At 40.7% G+C, this 14,833-nt stretch overlaps 1 protein-coding gene across 2 annotated transcripts in view; it reads right to left on the reverse strand.

Annotated features, from left to right (window-relative positions):
* Nucleotides 1-14,121, reverse strand: part of SLC12A2 (solute carrier family 12 member 2) — a 59,732-nt gene extending 45,611 nt beyond the window's left edge. For both annotated transcript variants that reach the window (XM_062599050.1, XM_062599049.1), the window contains exon 1: nucleotides 13,344-14,121. In XM_062599050.1, coding sequence (XP_062455034.1) covers nucleotides 13,344-13,943 — 600 coding nt within the window. In that variant the 5' untranslated portion in view covers nucleotides 13,944-14,121. The remainder of the gene's footprint in view (nucleotides 1-13,343) is intronic.
* Nucleotides 14,122-14,833: the final 712 nt, after the last annotated feature.

The following is a 14,833-nucleotide window of genomic DNA, read 5'->3' on the forward strand; positions in this document are numbered from 1 at the left end:
CCCCCTCACCGCCCAACCACTTCCAAAAATGGAGTGGGAAGATTTGTTAATGCATAAGACAGATTAGGGAAATATACAAAAATCTATAACTCAGGCCCTTCTAAAATGAAGAATGTTTCTTTAGTATTTTACTTTTCATACACAAAAAAAGCTTTTGAAGGCAATTCAGTGTAGGTAGATAGTCTTCCACAGTTGTGGGAGACCGAAGAGCCTGATACTCTCATTGCCACCAACTCATCTGTTCACTTCATTAACTGAAGAATCTTCTTTGAGTTCCCCCTAGCACCAATAGACAGACCTAGTACACTGACTGTACGGATCACTACAAGGACCTTGGAGAAAGTAAAATTTATCTATCTGCAGAAAAAAAAAATCTAGAAGGAACAAACTTATCTGACTACAAAAGTCTTGCTCTGCTATCTCTGAACCTTACACAGAGAAAGCTTTCATACTTATTGAGGGTCTAATAAATCGCAGTTAATGAGGCAGAACCAGTTGCAAAAACAAGAGCAGGAAACTCCCTATTTGACGTAATGCACTTCTATTTCTATACTATGCTGCATTATCATGGGAAAATTTAACATGGGGCATGGAAATTTGTCAGTGTCTACAATTCAAGCCCTCTGTAGACTTTCCACGCTAAAGTTTACTTTCCCATTGTATTCTACATTGCTAAATTAAGCAGCCACAGCAGCCTGTGAACAAAAGAATCCCCAAATCACCTTGAATACTCTCAAACACAGTCTAGGACACAAATGACATCCTAAACCTAGTTTAATAAATATATTCTCAAAAACGACAACAAAATCTCCAACCAAGCATGCAATTGTGTGACTGTACATTATTATTCTTTCATGAAAAAAATATTCGTGTTACTATTGAAAAGCAGCACATTATGCTTGCAACCAATTTAATTTCAAAATCTGGCATAAAGGCAGTCCTGTTTGTATTATCTAAGCAGTTTTTAATACTTTGGCCAAGACAAGCGCCAACATTTGATAACATCTTTGTATTACAAAAGACAAAGTCATGTTTCTAATAAGAAACAAAAAAAAATGTTCTTTGAAAAGACTCGTTAGAGGAGGAGCAGAAAAGGGCTGGAAGAAATCTGTATCTTAATGTTCTGCAATGTTGAAATGTTTTATGTGACTGAAGTAGTTAAATGCTATAATACTGAGTCACAATACTTTCTTTAAAAAAAGACAGAAATTTGAACTTACTGCACATTCAGGTTTTAGAGAAGGTTAGAATATCCTAGGATGCAGTGCAACAGACAATTATATACCTCAGAGTTTATACGGCTGGCTGAATATTGGTAGAATTGGCTTAAGAAAGCAATGGATTTTAGGAGAACACTCAACCAAGTCCTTAGCTCAGCCTGTCTTATTTTGTGAAGTTCTTAATGGATCATTACTGATCTTTTGAGTTATCAGTTACCACATCAGTTCCAAGTTATGTACACTATGAATACAAGAAAGAGTTTTGTTTTGTAGGTCTTGTCTCTCTACACTATGCAATATTTTTTTAGGAAAATATTTTCAAGTACAAGCAAAATTTAATAGCTGAAAGCTTATTGCTGTGCAAGCGGGTGCCTGATAAAGCACCAGTGAGAACACAGATATTACAAAGTATGGGCACAAAAGAATTCCACTGCAGAAGGCTCCAAGTTTAGCCCTTTAACGCCAGACTAATAAAGCACCACTGTGGTCTCATCTGTAAATAAAGTAGTAGTAGTATTTTTCATGCTCATACTCATAAGGAAACACAATGCTTTTATTCAAGTCACATACTGAATGGAAAAAACCTCACTAGTACTATTTTAAAATAGCAATACAGGTGCAGCAAGAGCTTCATATCTCACTAGTACTAGTTTAGAACAGCAACACACATACAGCAAGATCTTCGTAAACACTCAAAATAACACTAATACACCACAGAGTTTAGGAGGGGAAGGATATGAGGGAAGAGGAAAAAAGAGTGAAAGCTCTAGTACTTCAGATCAGAAACACTCTTACTGGCACAATCATTTATTAAAAACTTTTTCTATGTTTAGACTTATTAGATAACAGAAGACAGTTTCAGTGTTCACTTGCACCATTTAAGAAAAAATAAGACATTCCTATGTCGATGGTTCCATTGTATACTGAATAGGAATTTAGGCCAGAAACAGTTAAATTCTCCTTCTACACAGGAATTTCCACTGCAGTACTGCATTGCACTCAGAAGTATAGATAATCTACTATTTCATCTCCAGTACGGGTTCATAAGTACAACAATAAGTTATTTGTGCCAATTATGAATAGCCTCTCTAATTATTAGAAGTGGATTAGAAAACACTTGTTAGCCAAAAGAGATTTTCATATGCAGTTTGCAAGATATTGGTGTCTGCAAAAGTTTCTCATCAAGTAAGAATTGCTATTTACCTTTACTGAGAACTCTGAAACACTTAATAGTTGTGTAAATCATGCAGCATGCTTATTTGTGGTGAATTCATTTAGCTCCCATTTTAAAGGCAACATACTGAGATTTTTTTTTGAATTATATGAGATGATAGTACCAAAATGAATGCATATGAACTCATTTGCTCTCATTTCTTTTCAAATATAGTAACATGGAAGGTTCAAGAAAGGTTCCTTCCACTAGAGGGAAGAGATTGCTATTAAATGCTCTTGCAGTGGTTTAATTCTAAGGTTTTTTCACTTTGTTGACAGAATACGTTTAAGCTTGCACTTTTTCTTTTTAATTCAAGTATAGCCTCTGCGGCTCCACACTTCAAGCAAAAAGCTATATCCAAATACTATATCCATGTGCTTTTCCCATAGCCCACGTGACTTGGAACGTCCTGTGCAGTGGATAGATAACCTCTTCAGCTAATCTTTTCTGGTTCCCATTACTCTCGTGCAAGATGTGGATACCAAAGAACCACGCGACTACAGCATTCAACTATTCTTTTTCTGCCACTCCAGTCTGACCAGCTACCAACTGCAAATACCATACAGTGAGGGCTCTTCCACATGCACAAATTCCTTAGAAAGGATTCACAGTTGTAGCTTCGTCTCATCTTGGTAGGATAAGGCACAGAAGCTGTTTAAGTAGCTAGCTCTATCAAGAAGATTAAACAAAAATCCTTCTCTTTTTCAGCTCCAGGTTCTGCAGCGGTATATGAAGATGCACTTCCATTAAGTTCAGACATTTTGATCAAGAGAACAGCCATTCACATTCAGAACTGGTTTTTATCTACATATTCTGCTATTCAGCATGGCGATCTTGTCACTGAACTCACTTCTGGAGGACAGGAAATTAAGCAAGAACCTTCTTTCATTAATGGAGCTACAGACAGAATGATTCAGTATAAAAATGGATCTCTGTCCTCACCAATTGAAGAAGAAGCCTAGACAACTTTCTTATGCTTTTACTTGCCCAGGAATTTTGTGTTTAGAGAAGTCTGGCCTAATCATCACTGATAGTGAAATTTATTTTCACAAGAATGAGAGACTTCCACACATCTACAGTCCTCACTGCAGCTTCCATAGTTAGTGGCAAGTTGTTCGCTACATCTTCCCACAACAATTTCTTGTTATCTTTTAGAAGGTCAACTTTAGGCATTTGTCATTTTTAAGAAATTTCAGTTTGTAGGAGGAAGGACTGACAAAATATGTTGATCCAGATGTAGCATGCCAGCTGTCTAAACAGCAAAAGAACTGTTAAGACTATGGCTGGTAAAATACAAAACTACAGGAAAAAACAGTGTAGATTTCAAAGAATTAACACAGCTCAAAACAGAGGTAGCAAGAAGTTTTAGTGAGTTTCAGACATATTCCTCTACCCATAGTGTGAGTAGGAAGAAAGTGACAGGTGCTTTAAAAAGTTATCAAATCTACAATTACTAGATGTCTTGCCAAAAAAAAAAAAAATAATAATCTTTGCGACTTTACTGGTGAGAATCTGATACTTTGTTTGGTTTGGAATTTAAACCTTTAAGATTTTAAGTGCAAAAATGCTAGAACTTTTATCAAATTTCTTTTTCCTTATAGGAGAATCCCAGACTTCTAGCTTTCGAAGTTTTGGGAAAAGATTGTGGAAAGCTCCATAGCAGTTGGAATAGAAGAAAGGTCACTACTCTCCTTCAAAATGGGAATCAGTATGGTTACTAAGTCCACATCTTTCCTGAGACTCATGAACCTTCTCAAGCAAGACATGAGAGACCTCTACTGATGCTGACCCAGAGTTTAATGGAAACATTGCTGGCTACCTGGCCCATAACCACACATGGTTCACATGTGTACCTATTTTTGCTGCGAACACAGGAAGTAACAGATTGAATTGCAATACGAAGCTGAGTTTGAAGTATAGAATGTAAATTCGTACTCAGTAACATCCATCTAAAAAGGACACCCGTTGCATTTACACTGCTAAGATCTAACTATATAATGACAAAAATTCCTCAGAGGGAACTAATAATTTCCAGGATTGTTAAAGAAGCTGTAAGTCCTACCCTGAACAGACAAGCCCTCCACATTCTTTTCTGGAAAGACCTTTTGGATTCTTCCTTCCTTTCCCAACCTGTGATATTTTTTAATAGCCTGAAAAAAAAATTGTCAGATATATTGTATGCATAGAATAACCCTGCTGACACAGTCAATTCATTGTGATGCAACAAGTGATTACTTCTGTAAACAGTTCTGTATGAGCAAAAAAATTCAAAGTGCGATCCTATACTACCAAAGATATTCAGCCAGCTATTAAATGTTGATCAGATGACATTGAACTGTACATTTAACACATCTGGTCTTTAAACACTGCATGCTAACATTTGCACTCACTATCTAGAAGTGCAGATTCACAGTTTGTGCTTAAGAGTCTTTGAAAAATTGATTACGCATTTTAATGCTTTATTTCTTTGATCATTGGTTAAATAAAAGAGCAAAGGAGTTGTGCTTTCTTTTCAAAGCTTGTAAGTCTCTATGGAATGATTTTAAGCATACTGTTGTCCAGATAGGCTACGAAATACAACAATAGACCTTATTTTTAGTATCTAACAGACTAGACTGATCTGCTTGCTAGTCTTTCAGAATAGTCATGGTCCACCCATTAAACTGTAGTAAAAAGAGGATGATGGCAATTACAATCTATAAAAGAACATATTTTCTCAAGCCATCTACTCCACAGTAGCTTCCTATTATGCTAACAAATATACATGAAAGTGGTTTTCTGAGGATCTTGCAAGAGCTATGGACATGAATATATTTAATGGCATTTTCTTTAGAATAGTTAGGCCATTCTGTTGGACTACATTATAGTACTAGTGATTAATCCAGTTCTCCTAGGAATTAAGATTTTATTCAAGTCTCAGGAAGACACATTATTAGTCAGTCTTCAGACTTTATACAGTAAAAAGGATATATTTTCCATTAATCAATTATTTTTACTGTAACAGAGAAAGCCTGAAGCAGCATATCTTGTGTTTGAGTCTTCATAGTTCTTTAAGAAAGAAAAACCAAAGATGAAAAGGATCCTGGTCTTATCACTCCAAAAAGGGGCAATCTTTGATCAACAGTTTCCTGATATTCCAGATATAATCCCAATTTGCATTGAAGCACAAGTCCATTACTACAGCAAAGCTGTCTCCAACAGTCATCATCCTTTCAAAAAGGAACTAGCAAAAAACCAGACAGTCATAGAAAGCCATGCACACATCACAGCCTGAAACTCATTTGCACGAACTCTTTATCAAGTTAAATTTCAGATCTGATTGTTTGACTGAGAATACGAAGTATTTCAGTATTTAACTGTAGCAGAGGAAAAGTAGTTGCCAGCAGTCTTTCACTTGATCCAGAGACACCAATTTATTTTTATTCACTTCTTTAACCCACTGTTGTTCAAAATGTCTCAGATAATATTCAGTTACCTTTGCTCTGGAGACTATCAACAAGTCATAGTGAGTTTTTAACGTTAACTCTGAAAGACTCTTTAGCCAGCTCTGACAGTTTGCTAATGTTTTCTGTTGGGAAATAAACATATCTAAAAAAAGGTAGTATTATAGGTAGCTACCCAAACAATTTTTGCACCACTTAACAGTGTTAAGGAGCAATCAGTATTGGCACAGATGATTTCTTTTATAAGCTAGTAACACCAACAATACTGTTGTTGACAAACAACAATCTTTTCTATACTGATCTGTTTCAAAAGTACTGCCTGTAAAACAGTGTCAGATGTTCTCATTAGTTCTCAAATACATTTCAAGTGGATCTTCCGTTTGAGAGATCTTTTAAGTTTTCTCAAGCCTCCCTCCCATTAAGATACAAAAACTACACAGTCTGTACCAATATCCAAACCTGCTTGAAGGTTTCTTCTTTAAAAAGAGGACCGATTTAGTATTTAGAACTGTAAAATGATGGCTGTGTAACACAAACTACTTATTATTAAGGGATATCAAAAATCCTAGTGATGAGCTTCTAAAAAAAAACAATGTGGAAGTCCAAGAATTAAAAAAAATAATAATAATTACTTATTATTTTAACTGAAACAGTATCAGATTTAAAGATTCTAAACATTCAGCAACTTTGAAAGAAGAGAGGCAGAAGAAAGAACAGGCAATCTGCTTTACATTCCTTCCTGACCAGCAAGCCAGAAGATGAAGATGAAGCCAGAAGGCAAGCAAGAACAGAAGTAGCCATAAAGTTACCTGCAGTAAGCAGCAATCAAAACAAAGCTACCTACCTTCAGAGAAAACAGGGCTACTCATGAAAAACAAAACAAGAGAAAGAAAACACATAATAAAACAATATAATATAGGGGTTTTTTGCTTAGCTGGAAACCATTCACAATTTTTTTAAACAAGCATCAACAAAAAGATGCACTACAAGCACTGTCACACAATAAAGTTCCTTGTATCTGAACTGATCATATAAAGACAACTTCTTTAGATCCTTTTGTTGTGAGAAGAATTTCATAAGACTAGAAGCTAACAACAGAAACTCAATGGCTGTAAAAGCAAACATAGTGAAAAACCCTACTCCATCTAGATCTCTCACTACTCACGAGAGCTTTTTTCGGGACCACCACAAATAACTTCACAGAACTATCATCTTGTTACTCCGTAACAGTAGAATCAGAACACTGGAAATAGCTCTTTAGTGGAAAAGAAACAGAAGATAAAAACAGAAAATTGCTTCAGAAAGAGTGAACTGTGAAAAAATTGGGAGTATGTCTACATTTTGAATACTGCATGCAGTTCTGGTTCCTCCTTACCACTCCTCTTCTGAGATGAAGGTGGGAGCATTATCATGAGTTAGCACGGACGTGTTTATTTAGGGTTTAAATACATGAGCTTAGGACCACTGAGCAAAGTTTTCAGGTAGCAGTTTCAGCACAAGAGGAGAAACTTTACCACAAGCTTAGGGGTGAGCTGTGCAACTACTTATTACGTGGATGCCAAGAGATTGCATGGGTTCAAAAAGAAATTAGAACAAAGAATTAAAAAAAGAAAAATGCAGAAGCTATTAAAAACAAGAATACTATTTAAATTGGAGATTGCTGGAAGAATCAATCATCACATGTTTGCCTTGTTACTTATACTCTTCCTTGAGCAGCCAGTGTTGCAGATACAATACTGTGCTAAACACACTTTTGGTCTGATTTGATACAGCCATTCTCATTTTCCCAAAAAGTTTTAAATTTATGTCCTTCAAAGCTAAAAAAAATGAATTATAAAGCAAAAGAGTTGGATTTTACAAGGGTGGTTAAAAGCATTAGAAGAACTTACATGAAGAACATTAGAAGAAACTTACATTAGGAGAACATGATATAGGAGGTGCTAATCTACTTCTGAATTTCATGGATGCAATAATATAAATAATAAATAAATAAATAATATAAAAGGAGAGTTTTGCCAATTACAAAGTTGAGAAGATACTCGAAAGCTGGTAACACTTGTTCAGATATGGAGAAGGCAATGACTTAAAATGGAAGTATTAAGATACTACTTAAATTCTCTAGTCTGAGAGCCACCTGCATGTTACATAAGATTTTTTGTAGGGCATGTCTGATAAGTCTCATCCTGCCACAGTTCTCCTTAGTCAAAAAGAAAGAAATTAGAACTGTGAGCCCGATTATAGATTCATTCTTCATTATAGCCCTCATTCTGATGAAAGAAGAGCAAGGAAAGAACAGAACCTAAAACTGGAAGTAGGTTATCACTTTTCACATCTTAATTACATCTCTAATTATATTTTATCTACAGATATAACACAATCTGGCAAGCATATTTAATAGTTCAATCAGGGTAACAGCCAACCAAACGCAGTTATCTTTCACTTAAAGATTGCTACCCATAAAGACAACAGCTTCCAAAGACACATAATGCAGCTTACAAATTCATGCTAATTCTTTAGTTAAAAATAAAGTTGCCAAGTTCAAGAAACAGATTTAGATATTTCGCAGTAGCTTTTTCAGGAGCTAGACTTAAAGCTTGAGTGATCAGTATTGCTACCAGTGAAAAACACCAGTCACATAGCAAGTACAGAAGAAAAATGGCAGAAAAGACATGTCAAGGCATCTCTAATCAAACCACTCCTCAGCGTTTTAATTTTAAAAAGAAAAGGAGGGGAAAAAAGAAATCAAGAAAACGCCACACACTGTCAAGGAATTTTAGGACAGAAATCCTACCAACCATTTATTCAAAAACTATTTATACTAAATAATACTTTTATAACCAGGGAAGCTTGGTAGCAGACTATTATAGTTTTTTTTAAAAAAAACTATAACTATCCAACTTGAGTCAAAGTCAATCCATCCTGCCTCAAAACTATCAGTAGTATTGCATTTTTTCTTACCTCTGTCTCAAAGATCAGAGGACAGATGCATGGATTCCTGTGTGGGAAGAAACAGAGTGCACAGCTGTGTTCTTAAATGTGTTTTGTTGCAGTAGGGGGGAGGGAGGTAAGGGAAAGAAAAGTAAAGACCTTTCTCTGAAATCACTGCCTTCTAGCTTGTCAAGGGAACCAACTAGCATGCTCATTAAGCATTTAACGAACAACAGAACAAAACTACCAGTAGAGGGCTTGGTTCACATACTGTCTACTTACTGCAGCTGTAAGCAACTGCACAAAGATGTGTGTTAAGTCAAAATCCTTCACATACTGCAAAGTTTCTTCTTCTTCCAGAAAGTAACCATGCCAGTTAAGGTGATGCTACACTAAAAATATTACATACTAACTCATGGTAGTGGATAACTAAAACATCATTCAATTTTGAATGTTTATAAGCAGTCACCTTCTAGAGAGCAGAACCATAAGCTCTAGAAATACTAGGGTATTTTGTTTTCCATTTAGGAAGCTATAAAGGCAGATTTCAAAGTAAAGATTAAACTCCTTTTACATACTAGAGCTTTACTTACAGATTTAGCTGACCTAGCAGAACAGATATTCCTAAACTGCAAGATGGTATTTTTAAACAAAGAAAAAGACAACTTAGGCTATTAATCTTCCTGGTGCCTGAAGGCAGGTCCCTCCCCCATTATGGGAAAGGACACTGCTGCAACTGCAACAAAATTCTACAGCATACAATACACAGTTGCCATTCAACTTCTTTGCCAAAGATCATTTTTCTCAGCTCTAAATCTCTATAGACTGATGATGCTGCAAAGCAGCATTTTATCTACAAGATTAGTGACTGTAACAGTATCAACAAATTCCCTCTACCATCCCTCTAAAGAGAATGAAGATTAGTTCACACTAACTGGATAAGCAACAGACTGATCACCTTGACTATCTACTAAAGACAAGCCCCCTTGCTTGAAACAGGCCATGGTAGATCAAGTTCAGTAGCATGCAACTCAGATTAGAGCATCAGAGCAGGCCCCAGGTGCACTTCCACAACCAGCTTCAAGAGCAATTCCTTAACTTTTGTGTTATAAAAGCTACTGCTGTAATGACTAAATAACACTTACGGTGATTAAACACCTATCCTGCCATGACTGCAAGACAAATTCCTGTTAAAAGGTACCCCTTGTCTACATATATGTGTGCATTCCTCAAACAGTGCTTTTCTGTAAGAACAAAACCAGAAGACTAGTTAAACATACGAATTTTGTAAACAAAATTAAGAAAACATTTTTCTGCCCTTTAATTTGCACTAGCATCAATATTACTGAAACACATCCTAAGATATATCTATCTTTTAAAAGGAAAAAAAAGAATAGTGAAAACTTTCAGACAAAACAGCTAAATTCAGAGCAATGAACCACAGCAGCAAACAGTTTTGGATCAGTCTTGATACAAAATAACTGCCAACTGTGATACATCAGGTCAAGAAGCAAAACAATTATATTTCCTAGAGCAAATCAAGCATTTTGTAGGCATAATAGTAATCTTCATTTAGTGCTAATTTTATTCAATGGTACTAGGTCATATCAGCTGCTCTACTAAGTCTTTGACACACATACTGCGCAAGTTTAGTACTAAAGTCACAGCTAAAGGAAGGAATTTAATTTTTTCCAAATTTGTAAAAGTCAGGAAAATATCCTATCCTTAATGTAAAGTGTTATTCAACACTAGAGACCATGACCAGTAATTAGCAGGAACTGAAATCACTTTGGGAATGGAGACAAGAGATCCCCTGAAAGTCTAGCTAACAAAAAAAAAAAAAAAAAATATGGTACCTTCCTGACTTGGTAGCTCTTTCCTGGCCAGAAAACATATATACAATCACAGATATGGTGTATTTTACACTCTGGAAATAGGAAAAACATAAGTATTTAATGCTATTATTATGCATGAAACACCCTTACTAAGATTTGCATTCACAACATTATCTCACACAAAATACTATAATTCTAAAGTGGAAAAAGTGCTCCCTTTCTTCATGTTAAGTCTCACTGCTTCCTAACATGTTAATTGCTTTGGAAGAGAAACCTCTTACAACAGAACAGCCAAGTTACTCACTAAGCGGAACGCCAACTTAACTTTTGAAGCTAATGCACGTGACAGTTTTTAGAATGAATAGCAAAGTGTAGTATCAAGCATAACAAAAAAATCACAGGCTTAGTTCCTCCCCCTTTTTATTTTTGAAAGTATTGTTTCAAAAAAAGAGAGTCTTCTTCATGTAGATATCTATCCACACGACAGAACAAACACATAACATTTTAGAAAACAGTAATTTGACTTAAATAGTGCTTATAACGCAACTGTTCTGAGAGTGATTCAGAAATTTGGTCCACCCACAGCTCCTCTATACCATAACCTGTCGAGAAAATTTCTTGCTATGCTAACTAATAAAATATGAAGGAATCATGCTTTTTAGAAAGTATACTTTCAGAATATGTTAAATTCTGTGCTGAAATGTCTCAATAGTGTCTTGACTGCTACAATATAAACACATTCAAATCTTGTCTGCCAAGGTTAAAAATTCAGGTAATATTCTGCTTACAGGAAATAAAATCTAAGCACTTGCATCCTTCTCCTCCCTCTCATCCTTGTGTGGACCAGAAGTCAGAAATCTGGAAAAAAAAATCAGCCTGTTCTCAACTATGTTGTGTGGCTTTATATACAGCCTATTTAATTCTATGCACAAAACAGTAATTGGCCACTCCCCCTGAATACTAACTCATAATCAGACTACAGTCAGTTAACTCTGTTAGATGGGGACCTGAAAAGCAACAGTAATTTATTTTATTAATGATTTTGATATCTAATCTTAGATGTGCTATAGAGATACTCCCTTGCACCATCAAAAATGACTTATGTCTGAACAGATGAAGAGTTATGGTTTCAAGAAACATACTGAAGGAATGAAAAGAAAATATCACAAGTTAGTTCATTTGCACTGAACTGCCTTATAGACAGTTTGTGGTGGGGGGTGAGGTGGAGAAACACAGGGCAGGGAAGGAAATGTGTTCAGCACAGATTCATTCAAACCAGTATGAGTTTATCCCATTGACTCAAAGGGCAGAAATTTCACCCTTAAAAAAAAACACACTGATTAAGTACATCTTTCTTCTTGCCTCTTTCCAGTAGTATGTGTGCTACTACATAATCTTAAGAATTATGTAACTACAGCATAAATTATATATAAATAAAAAAGGAATCTTATCAGTGACATGTATTACATAAACTAATGTCAAACACAGCAAGGTATTAAAAGAAACAGGAGAGCCTTAAAGTAAGATAGGTGGAATTCCATAAGAAAACACAGAGTGGAAGATAAGATGAGAAGAGTTCTGGAAGAAGAATATTCTTCACTTCATTCAGATGTAACCCACATGTTTCCCTTTTTCACTAAACCAGCAGAAAAAAAAATCACTAAAATATGTACTTATTAGAGTACAGCCAAATACCAAGAGGCAATATTCAGACTGCACGAAAACAGCACAGTGATAGTCTAACCTGGCTTCCGTTTTAATAGGATCAAAGAATTATATCAAATTAATTCCTGGTTCGGCTACAGCTTGTCTTCTAATAAAGACAATGCAAACAAGCTTTCATTGCACCTCATCTCCAATAACATACTGACTACTCCAAAAAGGAAAAAACTCGACATGCACAGCTTGAAAATTTTTCAAGCCTTCATCACAAAGCCCTCACTAGCAGGGCCATTTAACGTGACTGAAGAGATTGCTTTATGTGAAGGAGCCTTAACTCTATGTATGCGACCTTAAGCATCACGCAACACAACCGTTTGGTTCAGCATCATAAGCGCACAGGGAGAGCAGAGATGGCATGCCTTTTCAGTTGGTTAGGGGATAAACATCTCATCACCACTAGAAGCTAGTGCATCTGGTTTGTTTCTTTTTTTTTTTCTTTTTTTTTTTTTTTTTTTTTTTGTCGTTGTTTTTAAATCTCTTCCAAACATGTTCATTCCCCTTCTCAACCTAAAACTCCTCGCAGACCTGGAGCTTTCTATTTGCTGAAGGCAATACAGACTAGAAATGAAAAACCGCTTGATCCACTCCACCTGCCCTGCAGCCATGTAGTTGTAACTCTCTCTCATGTTGGGGGGGGGGTCTCCCTCTGAGAAATACAGGGAAGAAAAGACCCACTGCACCACTGAAAGAGAACAAAAAGATACAAATGACTCCGTTCAACTGCATTGCTCGGATCTCCTGTCGCACGGCAGGCTTTCTCCCCCTACAGAAACCTACCTACGGTTCAGCCCAATGCACAAGCCGCCACAGTGAAAACAAGCCCCGAGCAGCAAATATGTCGCCGACATGTCACCGGGGGCGGCCCCGGCGGGCGGCGAGGGCGCGGCAGCCCGGGAGCTGCCGCCGCTCGCGCCCACAGGCCGGGCCGGCGGGTAACGGCCGGCGGGTAACGGCCGGCGCGCGCGGGGCGGCGGCCGCTCACCTTGTCCAGCTCATCGTGCAGCTCGGCCAGGCTAGGCCGGATGAGCTTCTCGCCCAGGTCGGCGGCCGTGTGGCGGTAGTGGTCTATGCGGGGCACAGCGTCCATGGTGTTGTGGCCGAAGGTGCGCAGGTAGTAGGTGTTGGTGTGGGTATCGTAGTAGTAGTGGTGGTGCCCGCCGGAGTGAAGGCTGCCCTCGCTGAGCACCGTGTCGCCGCCGTTTTGGAAGCTGACATTGCCGCCCTCCGAGCTGCCGCCGCCGGGCTCGCCGGGGCTCTCGTCGCCGGCCGACGGGTCCACGAAGTTCACCCGAAACCGGCCCTTGGCTTCCTCGCTGCCCTTCCCCGCCACGCCGCCTTCCTCGCCCGCCTTCGGGGGCGCCTCCGGCGGGCGGCCGGAGCCCTCGGCGACCAGGTCCACCTGGAAGCGGCTCTGGCTCGGCGTGGGACCCAGCGGTCTGCCCAGCGCGTCGCCCACTGCTGCCGCCAGCCCCGCGCCGCCCGCCGCGGCATCCTTGTCCTCACCCACAGCCCCCGGCACGGCGGCCGCCTTCTGCTCCGCGGAGCCGGACGGCGGCGGCGGCTGCTGTTGCTTCCCCTCCATGTCTCCTCCTCAGGCGGCCGAACGCAACCGGCGGCGGCTCCGCTGCTTTAAACCGCCACCCAGCGCCCGGGGCTGCCCCGCACCAGAGACAACGCAAGGCGCCGCGCGCGCCGCGCCCCGCCCCGCCGCAGCGCCAGGTGATGATGCTGCCGGTGCCGCCGCCGCTCCTCCGCCCTCCGCGGCGGCCCCCCGCCTCCCCCGGGGGCGGCACGCCCGCCGCCGCTTTCCGCTCGCCCGGGTTTCCTCTAGCCGCAGGCAGCCCGCCCGCCCCGCGCCGGCTTCCTTCCCGCTCGCGCCTTCCTCTCCGGGCGCCGCCGCCGGCCCCGGCCCGCCCGTCAGCCCGGGGCGCCTCCCCGCCGCGGCTCCCCCCGCGCCCGCGGCTCTGACAGCGCCACGCGGGGAGGAGCGGCCGGGCCGGGCGAGCCGCCCGCCGCTGCAACAGCGAGCGGCACGGGGCCACCGGGCTGGCCGGGCCGGGAAGGACGCGGCTGCTGATGCCTTCCCTGCCTCCCTCCGGCCGCTCCACCTGATCCCGGCTCCGCAGGGGAAGGAGGCGGCGGCGGCAGAAGCGCCAGCCCAGCCCAGCGCAGCCTCTCTGCTCTTCTTCCCCGCCCGGGGGGAGGCGAGATGCGCGGGGCCGCCAGCGCCGCCCGCTGCCGAGGCTCCGCCCGCGCCTGGCCGCGGCGGCAGAAGCGGCGCCCCAGCCCGCCGCCGCCTCCCGCCCAAACTATGGCCGCCGGCGCGGCCGCCTCGCGTGGCGGCGGCGGGAGGGAGGGGGCGCGGCGCTCGCGGAGTTGTCAGCCCGCCGGCGGCGCGGCGGCGGCGCGGCGCAGCTCTCGCGAGAGCAGCGGCGGCGGGTGCGGCGCCGCCCGGGAGGGGTCGCTGCGGGA

The sequence above is a fragment of the Rhea pennata genome, chromosome Z (genome assembly GCF_028389875.1).
Source record: "Rhea pennata isolate bPtePen1 chromosome Z, bPtePen1.pri, whole genome shotgun sequence".
Classification (NCBI taxonomy): Eukaryota; Metazoa; Chordata; class Aves; order Rheiformes; family Rheidae; genus Rhea; species Rhea pennata.